This window comes from Macaca thibetana, chromosome 18, assembly GCF_024542745.1.
Source record: "Macaca thibetana thibetana isolate TM-01 chromosome 18, ASM2454274v1, whole genome shotgun sequence".
Lineage (NCBI taxonomy): Eukaryota > Metazoa > Chordata > Mammalia > Primates > Cercopithecidae > Macaca > Macaca thibetana.
The window spans coordinates 26041364-26065994 of NC_065595.1; the positions used below are offsets into that span (position 1 = coordinate 26041364).

Genomic DNA, 24631 nt, shown 5'->3' on the forward strand with positions numbered 1-24631 from the left:
TTTATCTTGAACTTACAACTTTATACAGGAAACCAGGTTTAGAATATCAATCAGTCAATACTTAAAACCACTATGTAAAATACACTTTACTTTTTCTTGATTCTGTAAAGCAGTATAAAAAGTTCTATCATCGAGGAGATAAAACCATCAATCATCTAACATATTTTGATATACATTTCCTTGTCTAGGAATACAACATAGTATAAGAGGTACCATCCAAAATATTAAAATGAAATATAACAGGTAAATAAATGACAGGGGAAGGAAAAAGAAAAGCCAACTTACCACAGTTTGGTGGATAGTTAGAATGTTTAGGGACAAAATAAAATACTTGGTCAGAGCTTTAAAGAAATGTAGAGTAAGCTTTAGATAAAAGAATAAAAATTGAGTATTTCATGCATGAGAAATAATATACACAAAGGTGAGAATACACATATAAAGTTTGGGGGAATCTGAGTAAAGCAATTGAACTACAGCAAATTTGCTGAAACAAATCACTAAGGTTACAGTGGTGATACACAACAGAGTCTTGCCAAGACCAGTCACTCTGGCTTCTGTGTAAAAGACAAAGACAGGAGAGGTTAAAGGTTGAAATAGCTATTTGAAAATGAATGAACTAGTCCCAGTGAAGGTACTGAAGGGTAGATAAAAGTTGCTACATTGTGAGAAAAACTGTTACACAGAAGGGGCTGATCTAGGGTAAGGACAATGCAGAATACACTGGGAGGATAAAAAGCTAAGTTTTTGTTTTTGTTTTTGGTCCAAAAAAGGAAAACAATCTTAGGGACATATGATTACAAAGAAAAAAAGAAAAAGGAAATGGGAAAATAATAACTTCAAATATCACAGGAAAAATATCTAACAATATGCTCTACAATATGTTCAGGATTAGGCCTCAATTTACTCCAATCGCTGTATGATAGGCACTGCAATCCAACACATTTAATTAGGCATGAAATATCCAATTCATACATCTAATAGGAAGACACACAGTCTTGCACATTTGAAGAAACTTCAAGTGCTCAGAAATTATCCTCTGTATTGGCCTGTTGCTTCTTCTGTCTCCTTTCATGCTACTTGCCTTTTGACAAGTTCACTTCTGGATAGCACTTCTACCAAAAATGTTCTGAGATATACAGAGCGAAGGGTGGGACAGAAAAAAATGAAACAAAAATTCAAATCTACAAGATCAATTCCAGGTATCTATAACATAGAAATAAACATGGGACCTTGTCATGATTTATCTTCAGGCAACATTTTGGTATAACTACATATAATTTAATAACACATTATACACCATTAAATACTAAAACAATAAAAAAAACCCCACAATTATAAATTTCAATAAGAAATAACATAACTATAATGACATATACCCAAAACAAACCCAAGAAAACAGTGTTTTTTAATTTGGTCAGAAAACTCTATGAAGCTGAAATTAACTGTGAGAAAAAACTGAAAGTAGAGTTCTTGATAGTAAAGACAATATATTTCAGTCTTGACCCTTCATACTGGTCACACCATTGTCCCTTGATCTCAAATAGTCTTTTGAAATTAGGCTTTTTTGTTATATTTTTCATACTCAAAGATCTGAAACATCTTATTAAAATTTCTTACTTTTTTCTATTTAACATTTTCTCAACACATCTAAAAGAGTGAGAGCAAAAGATAAAAATTTTACATTCACAATGCAATTTAAAAAATTTTATGTTCTCATTTCTTTTAAATTCTCAACTTAGCAGTCTCCACACTATTATCCTGCTCTTTTCCCCTGGAAACCTAAAAAGAACCCTGAGATATTAAAATTGTAATTAAATCTCTTACTTAGAGTATTTCTTGAATGTTTATTACTTAGATTCGTTGTTTTTCTTAGTTGACTCTCCCAGAGATTTCTTATAAGAAGGTTGGAATGAATCATTTTGCTAAAATTAATTCCTTTGTTAGGTAAAGGATTAAACCTCTCCATATTTAAAACAAGAGAAAACAATGTTCCTTTGGTAAGTATAATCAAGTTTCTTAAAATACTGGCTATAAGATTTTAGAACAGGCTTATCTCATTTAGTATTGGAGATACAGTCTCATGAATAGGAGCACTAACCAAATAGGTGCTTTTCAGTCATTACAATTTCCAGGCATAGTATATATTATGTATGATCAACATATAATATTCAATTAGAAGTTACCACCTGATGCCTTTATCTCCTTGCCTTCTTTAGAACTTGTCTAACAGTGGATTTTTCTAGGCCTAGAACATGACCCACCCAGACCTACCTGATGTTTACCCACCTAAACTCTGCATTTTTAATAGTCAGGCATACTTTAATTTCAAAGTAATTCCTTGTTTGTTTATGCAGGCTATTTTCTATGAAGCAGACTATAATCAGAAAACAGTGTCAGTGGCAAAAACATCTCCACAGAATAAAGAAAACAAATCCGTTGGTGATTGCCTCTCAAACTGGTCAGAGCAGCATGGTAAAAAACTCACTGGCAAAAAAAAAAAAAAAAAAAAAAAAAAAAAAACAACAAAAAATCCCACAGAGCTCACTGTAGTGTTTGACGTGTCACCTCTAACAAAGATGTTAAATGATGCTTTATTAACTTGGAAAAAATGCTTTGACTCAATGTGCTTAGAAATTCCTATTTGACAATAAATCTACTGAGGAAAAACGCTATCATTTGGGTGAAGTGTTAATCTGTGCTAGTTATATATACACATTCTTTAATTTCATCAGGCTGTAATGTGCTGTATTAGTTATGTTTTATGACTTAATTCTCAGTTGTGTTAATAAAGATGCTTACTACTTATAAGAAGTATCAATAATAAGTGCTTGGTAAAAATTACAGAGCTTTGTTCGGTTCCAGCTAGAGACAAACTTAAGACTAGAGATTGTGTTAAAGAAAATACAACTCTTACAAAATTGCTCTAAAATACAGAGTTGCTTTCTGATTTTCCATATTCATTTTAAGTTTTAATTATCAAATTTCATAAAGCAATTGGCCATTGAGTCATAGTTTTCACCAGTTTGAGCTAACCCCAAAATTAAAATCTGAGAAACAACCTAATATTGAAATATTAAATTCTTAAATATCCCTCCAAAAAAAGGTTTGGAAACTGTCAAGCATTATCAATATTATCTTACACAGAATCAAAGTACTAATTAAATGAGGAGGTTCTCTTGAATGTCACAACATTCCTTTTAACACTGTATCACTCCACTATTAATGCAATTTTCAAATACAATGTATCTTAAATATTAAATTTATGAAAATTTCAAAGTAACAGACTTCTGCATAGATGACATATACAATAACAATTTTGATATTCCTTTAAGCTGTTTAAGTGATGCTAACTATATCTAAAAAAAAGTCTATTTCACATAAAAGATTTTGGATAAAAACCAGTAAGTTTCTTAATGATCCTGAACCAGATAATAAAATGTTGAGGATGCTGAAGAAGGTTAAATCCAGGTAGGCTTCAAGAATAGAAGTCATCCATCTTTAAATATGAGACATTTGCTGGCGAGAAGATGAAAGTAAGACTTTAGGATATATTGTGGATCCTCGCAGTTCACATTCTAGTATGTTGGCACAAAATGAAGACAGGTCCTAAAACCTATGGGTATTTTCAAGTTTAGTGTTTTAGAAATACATAATCCTTGAACCAATCAAAAAATAATGTATGGCTTATATTTACTTTGTCAGTTTAAGTAACAGAAAAAATGCCTATTTGTTCTGTGGTGACTATTGTGGTAACAGTTTCATTTTCCTCTTCACATTTTCGGTGACTGTTCTCCATTGGTATCATCAACCAGGTCTCTCAGGCGAGATAAATGGTGCAAAGCCCTTCATTAAAAAGTATAAAACACACTGTAAACCAATTATTAAGAACTGAATAGCCAATGCAGACAGCAAAATAAAATAAAATAAAGTTGATTATTAACTTCAAAATTGGTATGAGAAGTAAATTTATATAAACGTTGAGACTTATTTCTTATAAAACCTTGAGATGTGAATAACTGAGGGTTAAAATAATTTAAAGTTCTATAAACATTTACTTTAACAATTACATTTTTTGACATTAACTTTTTTTAAGATAGTCTGCCAAGTGCCCTAACAAGAAACAATAGGTATCAGTTGTATCACACTTAACAAATACACTTTTTTCAAGTAATTTTCACTAGAGCTCTGTGAAATGACACCTTTGCTTTTGGTATCCTGTGTATTAGTTAAGAAGTAAAATACAGAAATTATTTTTAACATTTATATTCAAGATAGCTATTTTTTAAATAGCATTTAAGGATTAGTTACAGATCTAAACAAAACTCATTTTTATTGAGTGTAGGAGAAGCTGCTAACTACTCCAACAAGCCTATATAATATGGTGTTATACCAACAACCTAGATTTTTCTCTAAAATAATGCCAAGACTGTATTGCAGGTCTCAGTGGAGAAAACTCAATCATTCCTCAAACCAAGAAAAGAGGCCCTTAACTTTCCAAGCCTTCTCTAATTATATTTTTTCAGTTTTTCTCTCCCCTATCTTTCAGTTCCTGGAGGACCACTCAGAAAACGTCAGTTAATTAGTCATATTTCAGATCTTTAATAAATATGAAAGATATTAAGGAAAAACAGAGTGACAATATAGTAATTAAGATGTGCAGGAAGGGCCAGAAGCAGTGGCTCACACCTGTAATCCATGCACTTTGGGAGACTGGGATGGGCAGATCACCTGAGGTCAGGAGTTTGAGACCAACCTGGCCAACGTGGTGAAACCCCATCTCTATTAAAAATACAAAAGACAATTAGCCAGGCGTGGTGGCAGGCGTCTGCAATCCCAGCTACTCAGGAGGCTGACGCAGGAGAATCGCTTGAACCCAGGAGGTGGAGATTGCAGTGAGCCAAGATCGTGCCACTGTACTCCAGCCTCCAGCCTGGGCAACAAAAGCGAAACTCCATCTAAAAAAAAAACACAATTAAATGTAAAAAAGAAAAAAAACATAAGCTGTGTAATAACCTCTAATGTCAGTAATTTCCACTTATGGTGAGCAGAAAGGTAACGACTACAACACTCTATTCTATAGTCTCTAACACATAGAAGTTGTTCAATAAATGTATAATAAACTGCATCTTCCAGTTTATCCAGGACAAGGAGATGGAAGGAAACTAGTAGCATTAATTACTGCATGTATATCTATTTCCCTGTACTCTATACTTCTTGGACACTTTTACTCAAATGTAATAAGAAGACTCTCAATTCTCCCACCTTTCTTGGCAACTTCAGTTAATTTTTGAGATTCCCACCTTCATTGACTAAGTGACAATAATTCACCCAAAGCTACTAACCAATCAGAGGCAAAATAACTAAAATTTTAAAACATTCGGCTGGAGGTGGTGGCCAGTCCTGTAATCTCAGCACTTTGGGAGGCTGAGGTGGGTGGATCACCCTAGGTCAGAAGTTCAAGACCAGCCTGGCCAACATGGCGAAACCCCATCTCTACTAAAAATACAAAAATTAGCCGGGCGTGGTGGCATGCACCTGTAATCCCAGCTCCAATGAGTCTTCCTAGAGAGCACATGTTTCCACTTAAAGAATATAAGAAAACTGAGTACTTAAGGGACTAAACAAAGGCCAGACTACTAGCTTACAGTTCCCTATGGGTAATGAAAGATATCTTAAAACTGGTTAGCCACCCAAATTATTATTATTATTTTATTATTATTATACTTTAAGTTCTAGGGTACATGTGCACAACGTGCAGGTTTGTTACATATGTACACATGTGCCATGTTGGTGTGCTGCACCCATTAACTCATCATTTACATTAGGTATATCTCCTAATGCTGTCCCTTCCCCCTCCCCCCTCCCCACAACAGGCCCCGGTGTGTGATGTTCCCCTTCCTGTGTCCAAGTGATCTCATTGTTCAATTTCCACCTATGAAGCCACCCAAATTATTAAAAACAAAAACTGTTATTTGAGGAATGTAAAGAGCCATAATAGGACTTTTAGCTTAGGAAAGGCCAATAAAACCTACAAAGTATAATCAGTAACTTTTGAAAGATTTTGGAAATATTTTAGAAATTTTGAAATACATTTGAAATAGCTGAAGTATGAAAAGATGACCATATAGCTAACCAGAATATTTTGCAGCCAGAAAAAGGAATTCTGAGAAAGAATTAAATTTAAATTGTCCTTAAAACAGTTAATCTTGAGACTGAAAATAACTTTTCTAAGTGTAAGCTTACTTCATTACAGTACAAATGTCTTACTGATAATACTTCTGAATGTAAAGACAAATTAAGAGTGCTCCAATTAATACAACAGAATTAATAACTAAAGGCCATGTAACAAAACATAAAACTTACTCTCTCTAAAAATGAAACTCCATATACAGGTAAGACTTGATTGCTTATAGTAGTAAAAAAGTTACTATTAAAAAAATTCTAGCAAATGGTAAAAGCACTTATAGATCAGTATTGATTTTTGTGGTGATTTAATGACTTGCAATACAGTGTTTGTTTTCACCAGGAAAAACATCTAGGATATGTACATTACCTCAGAAAACACATTTAGGTCTGTGACAAGTTCAGTATCAATGCTTTAAAGAGCAATGGAAAACCTATGGTCATTCACCTCAAATTTTAAAGCAGAATGAAGTCTTCATACTAGATGATCAACTGAGGCCCTGTACTTAGTCTCAATGAATAATTCATCACTATTATTAATGAGACGAGTGTTAAAAATACAGACTTTCAAATCAGACTACCTAGTCTGAATCACCCTTCTTCCTCTTACTAGCTATGCAACACTGGACAAGTTACTTTACTACTCCATGCCTATTCTCTGATCTGTATTATGAAAATAATAATAATACCGCATAAGGTTGTGAAGATCACATGAATTATATTCAATAACACTTAGAATACTGACGTTTGGTAAATATTCAATGTTAGCTACTACTATCATTATTCACTGAATTCTATTAGGTATGGAACATTATACCCCAGTACTATGGCAAGCTACAAACAAAGGTGCATTATTTATACCCTAAAGATAATAAATTAAGTAGAGAGAAAAAAATTATCTTACATGATATATTTTAACTATGAAAACTATATACACATTTGTGACAATTAGATTCATAAGTTTACATGTCTAGTGTTTTATTTTTCCACCATTTCCTTAGATCACAGAAGCCTAAGCAAATTCTCAAAGTTTAAAAGGCAGCCACGTCAAACGGTGTGATTAGAGCAGAAACTTTTAATCTCAGTATTTCCTAAGCTCAGTATTCCATCTTCTGAGGACACTTTATAGTCACACAAAAACTCCAAAATAAATACCATTCTTTTCTGTCGATATTATGACTATAGAAACAACTTGTATTTTTCTCCATTTTATTATTTAAGATAATGTAACTAAGAAAATTAGACCTATCTTTATATCCAGGTCATTATATCTACTTTAGATTTCTGTAGTGATGTTCCAAATAATGATCCATTTATTATTAAATTTATTCTAGGGAGAATATATGAAAACACATTTCATACAAGTTCCTGTTATAGGATACTCACAAAAATACTATCATAAATTGTTGCTATTACTACTCAAAAATGAGTCATTCATATCCATTATATTTTAGAGGTCTAAGGCTATCTCATTAGGTCCTTAGGACATTTTGAATGGAAAAAGCACAAGTTTAAAAGAAAACAATGTTTTTTAGTGTAATTAAACAGTGTGCTCCAAGAAGCTTAAATATGCCTAGTAGTGCTACTCTTAAAACTACTTATTTCTACCCTGTAACTTTGATTTGAGTCAGAGGAATGGCTAAGATGGATTCACATCCATATTAGTAAAGAATACTTACTTCTGAAGCGACCTGGTAATAGGAATCATACTTTCCTTCAACTGTAATTTAGAGAAATCATCTTCTGAAACCTATTATTAAAAACACCAAATATTAAAAAATATTAAAAATATTATATAACTATAAAATTAAATGGTATTTACAATGTGATTAAAACATTAAAAAATATTTTCTACATTTCCAAAGAATTCTAATAATTTTCAAAAGAACATTAAATATTTTTATTTTTCATTTATTGTAAAAACATTCCAACTAACAACCATTTTTCAACTGTCCTAAAGTATACTTCTACACATGTGTCCATTAAAAATCAAGTCTTGGCTTAAAATTATGACTTTACTGAACAGGTTTGTATCTCAATGATGTTTAAAACAAGAGGGGAAAGAAGGATAGATTACATATTAACGTTATGATTATTAGAATGTAAGGACAGAAATTAAGAAATACAACTCAAATGAGCAGACTATGAAGGTTCTCAAAAGCTGATCCACTCATTTGTAATGAAAACTGAATTTCATATATCTACTGAATAACAATAAAACAATGACAATAAAAACAGCCATCATTTATTGAGTATTTACCATGTACCAAGCACTATACTAAGTACTTTATATAGTTTGTCTCAACAAACTATATATATACACATATATCTATCTATATTTTTATATATATATATATATATATATATCTTCTCAACATCCTCACTGTACAGAAAAAGAAATTGATCAATAAAATAAGCCCAGCATAGAAAGACAGACACTAAATAATAATCTCACTTCTAGGTAGAATCTGGGTGTGGGGACAGGGGAGTTGCAGAGATGTTTGTCAGAGGATACAACATTTCAGTTAGGTGAGAAGAATAAGGTCAAGAGATCTATTCTACAACACGGTGACTAAAATTAAAAACAACATATCGTATACTTGAAAATTACTAATGGAGTAGATTTTACATGTTCTCCACAAAAAGTACGTGAGGTAATTAGCTCCCCTAGCCATTCCATGATGTTTCAAAACATCATGTTGTACATCCAAAATATATATATATTGTCAATTAAAAATCAGTAATTTTTTAAATAGGAAACTGAAACTAAAGAGGTTAAATGATTTGCACAAATATTGCACTTGCTAGTAAGTGACAGAATTATAATTCACTATCACATTTGGGAAAACAGAAACTCTATGTTCTTAAACACTATACCTTTGTGGGAAAAAATTCATCATGTAGAATGGCAGTCCAAAACAGAAACAGATTTTCAAATTCCCGGGAAATACACAAATTGAAAAAATAAAATGGCTTTAAAATAAAACTTGATATGACTGTATTCATAACAGCCAATAAACACACAGCAACAAAATTAAATTTCAAATGACAAAGGTGTGTGGAGGAATCTAATGTTGAAAAAGTTTTCCAGGTCTCCCCGAATATAACTACCAGAAGATGGGCCATATAGATTAATTTTGTAGAGCATTACAAAACAACTCTTAAAACCCTTTGATACTATAGTTGTAACATCATCATAACTAAATAAGATGTTGGATTTATAACCATAAGTTAAATAGAACAATCTGTTTAGAGATAAACACCTACAGAAATCAAACAGAATTAAATGTTGAGTACATTACTTCCTAACAAAAAAGAATACTACTGCCACTTACAACATGTGTATATGGCATGCTTACTAACATGAAACTATAAGTAGGTCTATTAAGAAATGTAGAAAAAATCTTTATACAAATTCACAAATCTCAATTCATAAATCATGTTTGTGCTTACTTGTTTAATCTCTTCTTTTGGCTCTGTGGCCTTATTTTGATTAAAACGTTCTTGTACTGCTTGAAGGTTAAATAACATTTGTTTCAGGGCTTCAACAGGACCATGATGTTTGCCTCCAGAAAGAGTACAGCTCTAAGGTTAAAACAGTTGATAGTATAAGGTTAACCATCCAAACTCAGGGAAAGAAGAGTTTTATTTTGTATTAATTTCCCCTAATAGAAAACCAATGTAAAAATCCAAACAATATATGTCAATATTTTAAAAAATCAAAATTGTAACTCACCACTTCCCTATTCCGAAGCCCCAGGTGAAGTTACTTAGAGACAATCATGATTAACAGTTTGGCATATCCTTTCTAGTCACTGCTTTTTTAAAATAAATAATGCACGTTTATATTTATGACAAATTAATTTAGAACATTCAAAATCACAAATTTTAAATGAAATGAAAGGTCTTCAGAGGACAGGTAAGCCAACATGTTCTTTTCAGCTGATCAAGGACCAAAATTTCAAATACAGTATTCTCTGCACACTTTAAAACATGTTTTTATAACAGAATGCTAGCTTTTCACCTCTTCATGAGCCATACGTTCCTTCTACCTAAATAACACTCACAGCTCGATTACCACTGACCTTATTTGTGTTCAAAGAATGCAGCAGTGCTTCAGACACATAAGATGGTCAGGATTCTTTTAAGATAATTGGTGAGGGATATTTTAAAATTTCTTTTTAAAAGTCTTATCAGTCTATTAGTTTACATCTTTCAAATGAGTTTCTGTGTCCTAATAGCTATTTACCACGTAGCAAATAGGACTCTACAGATGTCTGTAATTTAATATATTTTAGCATAGACTGTGCACCATAAGTACTATTTAAACTTCAATTCTATAGAAAGTTGTTGATTAGCATAAGATACTCAAAGTAAGCAGTATGGCTAAAAAGATTTTAAAGACATTTCCACAGTTACAGAACAGGATATAAGAAACAGGGAGTGAAAAGGTAAAATGCCATAGCCATTGTAGAAAACAGTACAGGAATTCCACAAGAAATTAAACATAGAATTACTGAATGATCTTGCAATTTCCCTCCTAGGTATATATCCAAAAGAAGTGAAAGCAGGGATTTGGGTAGATATTTGTATACCCATGTTCACAGCAAAATTATTCACAATAGCCAAAAGATGGAGGCAACCCAAGAGTCCAACAACGGGTAAATGAATAAACAAAATGTGGCACATACATACAATGGAAAATTGTTCAATCTAAAAAAGAAAGGAAATTTTGACAAATGCTACAACATACATGATCCTTAAAGACATTATGCTAATCAAAATAAGCCAGTCACAACAAGATACATATATAATGATTATTCTTATACAAGGTTCCTACAGTACCAAGTCCATAGGGACAGAAAGTAAAAAGCTACTTACCAGGGGCTGGGGAGAGGGGGAAATAGGGAGTTAGAGTTTAATGAGTACAAAGTTTCAGTTTGAGAAGATAAAGTTCTGGTGATGGACAATGGTGATAGCTACACACAATGTGAAGGTACTTAATGCCACAGAACTGTACACTTAAAAATGATTAAAATGGTAAATTCTATGTTATGTATATTTTACCACAACAATATAAAAACATTAAAAAAAAAAAAAAAAAAAAAAAAAAACAGGGTAAAAGGATCCAGTTAGGATATACTCCTACACCCTGGGAGACAGCATCTGAGGCATAATCTCCAAATGTTCTGCATCCAGCCACTATCTTATTTTAGAACTTCGGCTGCCTTATGCCAACCATAATAGTTACAAAAGGCTGCCTCTGGAATTTATGCCTGAGCTGAGTGATTTTCATGCAAAGTAGTGGTCACAGTATCAAAAGAAGACAGAAAACTAGAAAACATACGAACTGTTTGTGCCACTGTTAATGAATGTTTTAAAAATATTGTATGGATAATACAATTTGTTCTGAGACTTGTCATTGACACCTGCTAGTAAATGTCTCTGGGTACATCTCTGTATATCTCTGACTCTTAGAACCATAGTGACATTTCATACATTCAAAAAACAAATTATTTAAACCAAGCAGAACAAGAGGAGAACCCAATATACAGTCATCGCTGGCTTCTTGGGAGACTGTTTGCAGGACCTTGTGTGAATATAAAAGTTCAAGGAAGGCCGGGTGTGGTGGCTCACGCCTGTAATCCCAGCACTTTGGGAGGCCAAGGTGGGCGGATCACGAGGTCAGGAGATCGAGACCATCCTGGCTAACATGGTGAAACCCCATCTCTACTGAAAATACAAAAAAAATTAGCCAGGCGTGGTGGTGGACGCCCATAGTCTCAGCTACTCAGGGGGCTGAGGCAGGAGAATGGCCAGAACCCGGGAGGTGGAGCTTGCAGTGAGCCGAAATCGTGCCACTGCACTCCAGCCTGGGCAGCAGGGTGAGACTCCGTCTCAAAAAAAAAAAAAAAAAAAAAAAAAAAAGTTCAAGGAAGTTCAAGTCCCTGATTATAAAATGGCACAGTATTTCTATATAACCTATGCATATCTTCCTGTAAACTTTAAATCATCTCTAGATTACTTTTAATAAATAATATACAACGTCAACAGTACATAAATACTTGCATACTGTGTTTTAAATTATGTTTTACTGTTGTATTGTTATGTTTATTATTATTCTCCACATTTTCAATTTGCAGTTGGTTGAATCTACGGATGTGGAACCCACACATACAGAGGACCAACTGTATACAAAGACAAATGAACCAACTAACAGTATTATAAATAAACAGCACAACCACACCAAAGGGAGTTGGGAAGAAAATAATTAACCTAAGTAACTCTGGAAAACAGTATTTTGATATGATGTTATAAGGCTAAAGATCAAAAGAGCAATATTTAGCTGGGTGTGGTGGCTCACGCATGTAATCCCAACACTTTGGGAGGTTGAGGCAGGTGGATCACTTGAGGTCAGGAGTTCAAGACCAGCCTGGCCAATATGGTGAAACCCTGCCTCTACTAAAAATATAAAAATTAGGCGGGTATGGTGGGTGCCTGTAATTCCAGCTACTCGGGAGGCTAAGGCAGGAGAATTGCTTGAACCTGGGAGCAAAGGCTGCAGTGAGCAGAGATTGTGCCACTGTGCTCTAGCCTAGGGAGACAGAGTGAGACTCTGTCACAAAAAAAAAAAAAAAAAAAAAAAAAAAAAAAAAAGCAATAGACAAATAATGTAATCTAGTTAGTAAATTCGTTAATTAGAGGAATATGGGTTAGCAATTCTAAAACTACTTTGCATGTATAATAAGACTGAACAAACAAACTTACTGTAGATAATGAAAGGATTCTCATAGGAGGAGAAAGTTACAAATAGGGAGTGGGAAAAGCTAAAACAAACCATGGTATTAGACTGGAATCAGAGGTATCAATACAAACTCATGATTTTATACATATATGTGTTTATTTATAGGTACACACACATATACACATATATGTACACAGATCAACAGATTAAAAAATGTACATATGTGAGTATGTGTGGGTTGGTAAACTTGTTTCCTAGATCTTCCTGCTGACATAGTTTATAATGAACAACACCTTAGTAGCACTCAGCACAACTAATGCCTAGATCCTAGTTTCTAAATGCCGTTTTCCAACACAAAGAACCATGGGTCCTCAAAGAACTGCTCAAAAAAGAATGGAGACATGTAAAAAGGACACAGGAGCCAACATGAAGGAACTCCTAATGGCCTAACCTGAAACAATTTCAACAGCAGCATAACTAATTATACTGTACTCTAAACCAAGAATAAAATAAATTAGTGAATCTGTATAATATAATTTACTAAACAAATATAAAGGAAAAGATAGTTTTTCATTATACAAGGTTTTCAGTTAATATAGAAACAAGACAGGATTCACAAATGGATACTAAAATTAGTAGACGAAAGTTTGAGGAGAAACAGGATATCTGCAAAGTCTCAAAGTTCTTTCTAAGATATTTAATAATTACAAGTAGAATCAGTATCTTTACTAAGGATAAAGATCACCTTTAACTAAGTGTTCAAAGTTAATACAACCAGTTTTTACATATTCTATCTTTATTACATATTACTATTATTGCATTAATTTATCAATATATTAATGATATAAATATATAATGAGCATGATGCAGTGAGAACAGCACATCACTTCTTCAGCATTCTTGCCAAAAATGCATAACCTCATTCTAATCATGAGAAAACTTCAGACAAATCCAAACAGAAAACCTCTACAAAACAAGTGACTGATCCTACAGACCTGCAGATGATCTGGCAAACAAAGAATTCAAAATAGCTGTTCAAAGAAAACACAGCAAACATCAACAAAACACACAGAAAATAATTCAGAAAGATGCACAGATACCAACAAACAAACACAAGAAACATGAAAAACCAAGAAAATATGACACCACCAAAGGAATATAATAACTCTAGTAACAGACTCCAATGAAAAGGAAATCAGCAGATTGGTGGGAAAAGAATTCAAAATCTTTTTTTTTTTTTTTAAATCAATGATACAAAAAAACCACAGAGAGATAATTTGACCAAATCAGGAAAACGATTCACAATATGAGCAACAAAGTCAACAAACAGAAAACATAAAAAAGAACCAAACAGAAAATATGCAGTGAAGAATTCAATGAATGAAATTTTAAAATACAATAGAGAGCTTAATAGACTTGATAAAATAGACAAAGAATCTCTGAACTTGAGGATAAGTCACTTGAAATTACCCCATCAGAGAAGGAAAAAGAGTAAAGAAAGCCTACAAGACTTGAAGGGTACTATAAAATGAACAAATGTCTTACCATGGGAATTCCACAAGGAGAAGAGAAGTCAAAAGGCACAGAAAACCTATTTAATGAAATCATAGCTGAAAATTTCCCACATCTGGGAAGAGATATGGACATTCAAATCCAGTAAGCTCAATGGCCCCCAGTAGATTTAAGCTAAAAACAGCCTCCCAGAGGCACATTATGGTTACACCGCAAAGGCAATTCTAAAAACAGCAAGAGAAAACCATCAAGTCACATGTAAGGGAGTTCCCATTAGACCGACAGTGGATATCTCTGCAGAAACCTTAAAGGCCAGGAGAGGATGGGATGATATATTAAAAGGGTCGAAAAAAATATCACAAGCCAAGATACTATGTCCAGCCAAGCTTTCCTTCAGAAATGAAAGAGAAATAAACTCTTTCTTATGTAACCAAAACCAACAGAATTCACCACTACTAGACCTGCCTTACAAGAAATGCTCAGGGGAATTCTACATCTGGAAGCAAAAAGATAATCACTATCATGAAAACACATGGAAATATAAAACTTACTAGCAGAGGGAAAAGAATAAAACACTACTACAGAAAACCACCAAACCATAATGATAATATGAGGGGAAAAAAGGAAGAAAGAACATATAAAATGACCAGAGTACAGTAAACAAAATGACAGGAATATGTCCTCACTTATCAATATTAACCTTGAATGTGAACAAATTGAATTCCCCAGTTAAAATTTGAAATGGACTTCCTGAGTAGATAAAAATAACATTGTCCAACTATATGTTGCCTACAAGAAACTCCATTCACCTTTAAAGATACACATAGACTTAAAGTGAAAGAATGGAGAAAGATATTCCACACAAGTGGTAACCAAAAGCAAGTAGGAGTAGCTTTACTTATATAAGACAAATCAGACTAAGTCAACAATTGTAGAAAGAGACAAAGAAGGTCATTATTATGGTTTAAGATTTCCCATTACAACTTACCTTTAAGAAATAATCACTTGTGGAATATAAATTAGTATTATCCATTACTGCAGCATTATTCACAATAGTCAAGATACAGACTCAACTTAAGTATCCATCAACAGATAGAAGGGTAAAGAAAATGTGACATATATATACAACAGAATATTGTTCAGCTGGGCCAGGCGCAGCGGCTGAAGCCTGTAAACCCGGCACTTTGGGAGGCCAAGGCGGGCGGATCACAAGGTCAGGAGATCAAGACCATCCTGGCTGACACGGTGAAACCCCGTCTCTACTAAAAATACAAAAAAAAAAAAAAAAAAAAAAAAAAAAAATCAGCCAGGTGTGGTGGTGGGCGCCTGTAGTCCCAGCTACTCAGGAGGCTGAAGCAGGAGAATGGCATTAACCCGGGAGGCAGGGCTTGCAGTGAGCCGAGATCGCACCACTCTTCTCCACTCTGGGTGACAGAGCAAGACTCTGTCTCAAAAAAAAAAAAAAAAAAAAAAAATATATATATATATATATATATATATATATTCAAAAAGAAAGAAATCCTGTCATTCGTGACAAAATGTATCACTCTGGAGGACATTATGTTAGGTAAAATAAGCTAGGAGCAGAAAGATAAATATCATAGTTCCCATTTACATGGGAAAGCTTACTAGCTTATCTCATAGAAGTAAAGAGTAGAACAGTGGTTACTGGAGACTGGGAAAGGTAGGAGGGAGGTAAGGAATAGAGAGAGATTGCTTAAAGGATAAAAAAATTATAGCTAGATAGAAAAAATAAGTCCTAGTGTTCTAAAGCAGTATCAGCTAACTATAACTAACAATAAATTATTATATATTTCCAAATACATTAAAGAGAGGATTTTTGAAAGTTCCCAACACAAAGAAATGATAAATATTTGCGCTGATGGTATGCAAATTACCCTGATTTGATCACTGTATATTCATGGTGTATCACATCACCATGTATCCCAGATATGTATGATCATTATGTGTTAATTTTAAAATCTTAAATATTATAAAAAATAATATAATCAATAATTCTGGAAGGAATTATGTGTATTTGAGAGGAGATTTGAGTCTCTTTTACTTTAAATTATCTAAGTAACTTAAAAATTAGTATCTACATATTATTCATAAATTTTTTAATAAGTTTTAAAACTTTTAATTTCACCTACCTGATTATCATTATTTAGAAAGTCTTCAAGAACCCCTGTAGCACTCTTTGCCCTTGAAGTTTGTTGAGGACTATCATCAGAGTTAACAGGAATAGGAGATTTGCTAAACAGGATTTAAAGGATGCAAGATAGTAATTACGTTCCCAATTTCTAAAAAGTAAACAGTACATGATTTAAGAATTCTCATTTAAATACAAGTAATCACCAAGAAATAATCATCATGGATATGATCCATATTAATGTTGTATGGTAATTCCCTTACCTTCTCCCTAAACTGATACCAGAATCCAACCCCTTCTTATCTCCCTGCTTCTCTTTTCAAGTTTTAAGTAAACACTATGAAGAAACTGAAGATATCAGCATTCAGCTAAACAAGGCCTGAACTATAGACTATGCTCCACAAGTTCACCTTGTTTGAAATAAACAGTACATTTTTCCAATTAAACATTGTTACCAGATAATAATCAACAACCCCATGAACTATTAAAAGTTTTTACTAGAATGGCAGTTAAATGTTCTCCTACTTGAAGGCAACAGAACAGACTTCCCCTTTATAACTGGTATTAACATAAAGGACAGATTATTCTGGAAAAAGAATTCTGAAATTAACATTCCTGCATGCAATCTCAGTCCCACTCATTGTATGACCTTAGGTAATTTATCTGAATTTCAGTTTCAACATTTGTAGTCCCATCTATCTCACAGATATATTGCATAAACTGAATTAATTTTCTATGTACCTAGTACATTTAATAAATACCCATTTTTTTCCTGATATTCACGGGGTAGTAGAGGAAAGGGTATCCCCAGCAAAAATAAGAATGTTCCAAGAATCCAATTCTATTAATCACAAAAATGAATTCAACCTATTTCTCTCTTATTCTTACATCACTATAAGGTATGTTTGTAACTCAAGAACTCAGATATCTAAGAATCTTTTTTTAACATTTACACAATGCTGATGTTTTTCTTAATAAGCATGCTTCTTTATTGACATATTTGATTTCTAATTCACAAGCTCTTTCATACTATCAGGTAGTCCTTTCTCCGATTCTTTACTAACACTTTGTAGATCTGCCCATCTGTTATTAAAAAACATTTACCACACTGTTGAAGACGGGTAAAGAGTACATAGAGGTTCATTATGTTATTCTACTTTCGTAATTTATTTGAGCTTTTCCATAATAGCTGTTTTAAAAAAGCAATGATCTGATTGTGGTTTTGCTCTACCACTTAAAATACTACCTTGAGTACTCCTATTCCATTTTGTTTTTGATGACAGGTTGATAATAATTTGTCAATCTCAAACTGAGATCTATTCCTTCTCAGCAATTCATCACTAGTTTTATCTACAAACATTCCCATCACAATATAAATTCAGTCTTCCAAATTGAATTGTTATATGCAAGGTACTCAGCCAAACTATTGATAGTATTAATTATACAAGTTAGAAGTTACATTATCAAATTATAAAATACATTAAGTACATTCAAAAATTTTAAGCACCTCTGATACTACTTGCTTGCCCATTTTGGTTCCAATTAAAATCAAAGTATTGCAGCTATGATACTTTATTAATACACAGAACAAGTGATAAAATAAGCAACTAGGAAACAAGAAGGATAAGAGAAGTTAAGCATTACATGAACTCATTATCAACCTAAGTTTAAATATATATATCTCAACATATATATGAAATATATGATATATATGTGATATATATGAAATATATATGGAGAAATTAAGCTAAAAGGAGAAAACAAAATATTCTAGATAATCATCATCACTACTAAAATTTATAAGAGAGCTCATTCTAGGTCAGAAACTTTATATTCATTTTCTAGTCAAATTAATCCTCACAATAACCCTGAAGCAGACATTATTTCTCCATCTTTAAAGTTTAGAGAAGTCAAGTAAATTGTACAAGGCCATAGGTAGGCTTCTAAATTGGAATTATAGTCAATGTCTACATTCTGAAAACAGACAATCAACTGAGAATAAAAAAAAAGAATCCAGGAACTAATAGACTCTGTCTATAACAGAATGAAAGTTTAGACAACTAAAGATAATAAATTATCAAAGCCTAAGGCATGATATGGGGTTAGCAATAAGGCATTTCTGATAATAAAAAATGTACCATCATTTAAGGAAAACAACAACTAAAAGGGAAAGTAAAATGTAAACAATAAGAAATCTGTAACTCTAGGCCAGGCACAGTGGCTCAAGCCTGTAATCCCAGCACTTTGGGAGGCCGAGGCAGGAGGATCACGAGGTCAGGAGTTCGAGACCAGCCTGGCCAACATGGTGAAACCCCGTCTCTACTAAAACTACAAAAATTAGCTGGGCATGGTGGTGCAGGCCTGTAATCCCAGCTACTGGGGAGGCTGAGGCAGGAGGGCAGGAGAATGGCTTGAACCCAGGAAGCGGAGGTTGCAGTGAGCCGAGATGGTGCCACTGCATTCCAGCCTGGGTGACAGAACAAGACTCCATCTCAAAAAAAAAAAAAAAAAAGAAATTTGTAACTCCATTATATGGAGAGAATATAGAGGAACAGAGGAAAAGCTTTAAGTCAGAAGAAAATAACAAGAATTTCATAACCCTACTCTGCAAAATAATTGTTTCTGGTTCTAATCCCTCATATTAAGATGCTTATCAATATTTTATAATGAAACAAAATGAACACGTAACCAAGACAGATGTTATATAAAGTACCTAAGGTTATGAAACATCATACCATCTTGTGGTAATAAACGAAAAATGAAATTTAAAGCAAGTAACACAAAGCTATGTTCTATGGAATTACAATATTATTAATCACCATTCATTTAAATATAAATCAGATATTCACATGACATTTTTCATTTGGAAAACTAAACAGTTTTTCCATTGTCACTTACTTACAAAGTAACAGGAATATTTTCCCATGATCTTTCTGCTTCAAGTTTATCTAATGAGCAAGGACTGTCATCCTTTTTCATGGACTTTGGTAATTCTTCAGTACACTGCTCTAGATTTCTCTTGGCCTTCAAGATAAGCAATTCAATTTTGTCACCTAATTGTAAAAGATGACTATTAATCCTTAAAGAAAAAAATTAATGTAAAGCATAGCAAGATCTCACAAAGTCAACAAGAGTTCTGATCATTTGGAATGTACATTCATCTATAACAGCAAATTATGTTACAATGTGACATCTCAAGCAAAGAAAAAAATGGGAGAAAAGACATATTCTAGGTACAAAATGCTGTATGTGAAGATTATAAGCATTTTAAAAAGATGTATGACATGAAAACAAAACATAAAAGCTCCCAGATATCACATCAACTTACAGCATTTCTTTTGGTTTAAAAAAAAAGAAAAAGAACTATAAGCTATAAACAAAGTATTACCACTGAATGGCTTTGTGGATTGTCCTGGGAGAAGTGGATTCTCACATTCACATTGACTATGTTCAAAATCACATTTGTATTCATTAACTAATTCTTTATCATCGCTCAAGGAATTTGAAAAGTTTGAGGGTTCAAAAGCATATTCAAAACAATCTAATTTATTCATAAGCTGAGAAGTTCCTTGTGCCTGATGACTGTGTCTATGGGAACACTGATCATCTTTAAATATTTGACAAACCCTTTGACTATTTGCATCAGGTAGCAAGTCTTGATTGTGGAGCCAGACTGGGTATTTGAAATCAGGTATACTAGTTATCCCTGAAACATTAAGGTCAGATTTCTGGCTAGTGAGCCATCTTGGATAATTCTTTTCAAGACTGTGTTCTGAACTGTCCTTGAAAGACGATTTCTTGGGAAAAGACAAAGATGATTCAGAAATGCAATTATTAGTCCTATTCATAAGTTTTGGGTTTTTTAGCCTACCACATTGCTTTCCATTTATATTTGTGCATACAACAGGAGTAACAAAGTTATCCTTGCCCACGGGAGTGGAGGGTCCTTGAAAATTTGGATTCTTCTCAACGTCCGATGAACCCAGTCTTCCATGGCATTTCTTGTTTTTCTTGTTCGTTCGGTGACTCGGTCCAACATAAGTATAAGAAAATGATCCATCTGCTGGGAGTCTTAATAGATCATCAGTTGTTAGGCTCATGGAGTCTATGTCATTAATAGTCTGTCTTCTACAGGAGATGAAGTTTGAGTGCTTTTTGTGATCAAGGTTTTCAAAAGCTGAAAAACAAAGAACAGTTCTGTTTATTACATACAAATATTTTATAATATCCAACAGTAAATGAGAATTAAGAATTTAAGAGTCATTTTGCTGCTTTCCCCTTATCCTCACTAAAGTTTCGATTAAAAGTATAAAAAGGTATAGGTTGATAAAATAGGATGTGCTTTTCTCACGATTCTTCATTCTGTGTTAATTTCTGCATGTTTCTCTCCAACCTCCTGAATTTTCCTGTGTTCTCGAATTTACTGTTTCTTCAACTTTTTTCATCTAGACATATTTGATACACTAATATAATCACAGTAACACTGGTCACTCAATATTGGCTGTAGCTTAGAAAAAAATATGCTATTAAACTAGGTGGAAAAATAACTTGTTTTCTCACCTACAAACCCTGCAATGGCATGGATTACACATAGATAACAGCTCTTCTCATTCTTTTCTTCTGGAATATACTGACCACATACCCCTAAGAACTGAACACAAACTTTTTCTATTCTAGGGTCGTTCTGTAAGTGTTCAGTAAAGTAGTAATTGGCTTATCAACAACTGCATTTTCCAAACCTGTCTTCAAGGAAGCTTTATTATGGACAAACTCTTAACATCTTGTGAATATTACTGTTCCATAGAGAATTATATAATCATTTTACAAAAATACCCAGATCTCAATATTATAAGTTATTTTTACTCAAAAATAACAAAAATAATGTCAAACTTTACAATACTACAGTACATCTCTCAAATGCTTCAAAACATATGAACATAAAGAAAACATAAAAAATAAAAGCATACCATTGTTTGGTTTGTAAATATAGTTGCAGAACTGTGACATATTAGTAAAATCCTCATCAATGTTAATTTTTCCAGTACTGGTACCAGGATACATTTGGCTTAGATCAAAATCATCAATATAAGCCTGTAGAGCTTGAGAAGCAGATCTGTACAGCTTATCTTTATAGTGATAAGAGCCATCAGAATTAGAGGAATTACTATCACTCAGGCTGCAGCTTGCCAGCAGCGAAGATACTGAAGATTCTCGAGAACAAAGTCTATGTTTTGTCTTTGATTTTGCCATGGCTTCTTCACAGTGGATTATTTCTATTCATTTCCCTTAAAAACAACTGTAATACAAAAACAAAATGTTAAGGTGCCAATTAAAATAGTGACCATATACAAACAAAATTACTAAATATGTAAACCTTTCATAATTTTCTTTAAAGAATAAAATCCATTATCTATAACAGACACTCCTTGTTTGGAATTGTAGATTTTTTGTTATCTTTATTATTGTGAATTTCTTAATCAATGATTTAGAAAACATTTTGTGAGTACCTACCACGTGCCTGGAAGTATGTATACAAAAATAATCTGAGAATATACATGGAAAAGACCAAGGAAAGAGTACTCACTCCTTAAAAAGTCCTAAAAACTACTTACGAATAGTCTTTTCCCTTATGGTGATATATTCTATGACATCACAATACCTAAAATTCCCCTATACACAATATTTTTCAAATCATAAGCCTACCACCATGTGCTGCAGATAATAGTGCTCAATAATTTTTTAAAGCCATCAAATGAAGTATTCAAAAGAAGAAGGAACAAAGGAGAATATTTACTTTCAATGTTATAAATGCTAGTACATTTACAACATTTAACTGTAAATAAACTGTAGGTCTTATTCTGGAATGAGCTAGCAATATGCACGTTTCCTAACATAGTTAATAACCATTTCCTGACCTTCGTTTTTTGCTACCACCCTCCCTATTTTCAATTCTTATGTTAAATGGATTCAGCTCACCTCTTTTAAAGGAAGCTTAAATAATGTGAAAATCAACTCAACGTGTTCTTCTTACTGCTTGTCCGTTCTTAAAATTGAGAGAATCCCTGTCCACCTCAGTACAGTAATAGGATGCATATTTGAAAACCTAAGAAATAACAGAACGAACCGGCACTAATTCAGTCCATGATGACATTCTTTTTAAAATTAAAGCAATTGATTTCCTATACTAAAAAAGTATTGTTGAGGACTTAACATATGCTATGATGTTATAATGTTTAATTTTTGGCTATAATTTTAGAAATATTTAAGTTATAACAACTTGTAATCTTAGTAACTATTAAATTTGGCTTTAAAATATCGAAACTTTTCTTATTAAATAAGAGACAAAGTAAAACATCATCCTACCACAGCGTTAGAGCATACAATGGCCATTACAAGAGATCTGACCGTGGTCAGTGCAAATGGCAGAACATAAGGAGGTAACAGTTGTTTCGTCTCATTGATTTCTCTGAATGCTGTAATACTGGTATTATCTCTGACGAATGGCTAAACTAAGCCAGCTTCACCTTTTTCGTATCCCTTTTATTTAAAGAAGTTTAAATTCACTCAAATAAATTTGTTTGGATAAGCCTGACCAAACGTTTTCCCTCTTTGAATGCCGAACAGGCTACTGATTTTATTTTACAAAACCTTAAAAGAGAAAGCTGTTGTATTGGTATCCGTAAGTGGATGATAACATTTACTAGTTATTTCAGCACACAGGACAGACAAAAAGAAAATGCAAAATTTAAGTTTTATTATGAAAAGTTTTCCAACTTTTCCCCAAAAGTGTACGCAAAAGTAGAATCATTCAATAAACCCCTATGCACTCATTATCCTGCTTCCAACAATCACTGAACAGATCCCAATTGTGGCTGAAGGTGGGTATGGACCCACCCACTTCTTCCCACTTCAGCCACAGGATTATTTTGAATCCCATATATCTCACGCAAATCCCATATATCTTACCATTTCCTCTGTACAGGCTTCAGTTCGAATCTTCAAAAGAAAATCCATCACGCAGAAAAACAGAATTTTAAACTTATTGACAAGAAATTTCAACTACCTTTGATTCAAAAACAGAACGTTCAGTGTCAAATAGCCAATGGGAATATCGCACAGGAAATTAAGAACAACTCTTGGAAATAGCTGTGACTCCTAAGTTAGGAAAGGGAACGTTTGTTTACTCAGCAGCAGAAAGCCAGGAACCCACGACTGGTCAGCGAAGGTCGCCCGCACCCCGCGCTGCGCATCTTTCCCCTACCGGGCGCTCTGAATTCCAACTTTTCCAGCCCCAATCAGGCGACACCCTCCCTTTGATGTTCCACCGCCCGGCAGTCACAGACACAGACAAGGTCTTCAAAGAGGTGCTTTTCACTCCGAAACCATTTATTCAGCAACCAGGGCGAGCGCCGCAATGGACTGAAGGAGAAGTGTTCGGAAGCGACAGACCCAGAGCGCAAGCCTCTTCCCGTCGCCGCCTCAGGTCCCCAAACGCCTGTGTCAGGCCCCTCCGCCGCGTACCGCGACCCTGCCTCGTCCGGGGGGCACTCCCCCTACAGTGTTCCTCCTTCCACAGAGACTCCACAAGCGCCCTCCCTCAGGAAACGTCTCCTCCTCTTTCCTCGCCACTCTCCTTTCGCCTTTTCTCGGCTGTCACAGGATGGGACAACCCTCGAAAAGACACCGTCCTTCCCGGCCTAACTCACCTCTAAGGCCCCAAAATAAAAATAAAACAAAACAAAAAAACCGCACACTTCCACAGCTCTCCGCCGAAAGCTCAGGCCTTTACCCAACTCGAGACACCGCAAAGCATCCCGAACCCGGACACCGCCCCGCCTCAAGGCTCGCCTCACTCGCAGCTTACTCAGCCGTCACAGCAGAGCTCAACGCCCGCCCTCGCTTTCAAACCGCCCCAACATGGCGCCGGCCTGCGGTGCGCACGCGCGGCAGTGGGGCGCCGGGCGCTAGGGGAGGCGAGGAAGCGGCCAGAGCGGAGAAGAGGATGCTGTGGAGCGTTAGGTCGCGACCCCTGCTGGAAG

General features: G+C 34.1%; 2 protein-coding genes across 12 annotated transcripts in view; one reads left to right on the forward strand and one right to left on the reverse strand.

Moving 5' to 3' along the window:
- C18H18orf54 (chromosome 18 C18orf54 homolog) lies at window positions 1-24514 on the reverse strand. Of its 8 annotated transcripts, none has more exons than XM_050767879.1 (9): window positions 24299-24506; window positions 22569-22695; window positions 21560-21888; window positions 19981-20769; window positions 19495-19645; window positions 16594-16696; window positions 9637-9768; window positions 7863-7933; window positions 1-3843 (listed from the first exon to the last, which is right to left on the reverse strand). In XM_050767879.1, exons 3-9 carry the CDS (start codon window positions 21840-21842, stop codon window positions 3771-3773), a joined length of 1602 nt encoding a protein of 533 aa, XP_050623836.1. In that variant the 5' UTR covers window positions 21843-21888; window positions 22569-22695; window positions 24299-24506; the 3' UTR covers window positions 1-3770. The 8 variants fall into 8 exon arrangements, with proteins under 8 accessions (XP_050623836.1, XP_050623835.1, XP_050623841.1 ...); XM_050767878.1 differs by having other exon boundaries at window positions 23559-24506; XM_050767884.1 differs by having other exon boundaries at window positions 20521-20769; window positions 23559-24504.
- Window positions 24507-24631, forward strand: part of STARD6 (StAR related lipid transfer domain containing 6) — a 29164-nt gene continuing 29039 nt past the window's right edge. For 3 of the 4 annotated variants that reach the window (XM_050767894.1, XM_050767892.1, XM_050767891.1), the window contains exon 1: window positions 24507-24631. The gene's annotated coding sequence lies outside the window, so the exon portion shown is untranslated. The other variant, XM_050767895.1, reaches the window with a different exon arrangement.

Coding starts and splice junctions, on each gene's coding strand:
- C18H18orf54 (XM_050767880.1), bottom strand. CDS start 21,842: ATGGCAAAATCAAAGACAAAACATAGACTTTGTTCTCGAGAATCTTCA. Junction 20,770..21,559: donor TATTTACAAACCAAACAATG/GTATGCTTTTAT, acceptor TTTGTTTTTCAG/CTTTTGAAAACCTTGATCAC. Junction 16,697..19,494: donor GAAAATATTCCTGTTACTTT/GTAAGTAAGTGA, acceptor AATCCTGTTTAG/CAAATCTCCTATTCCTGTTA.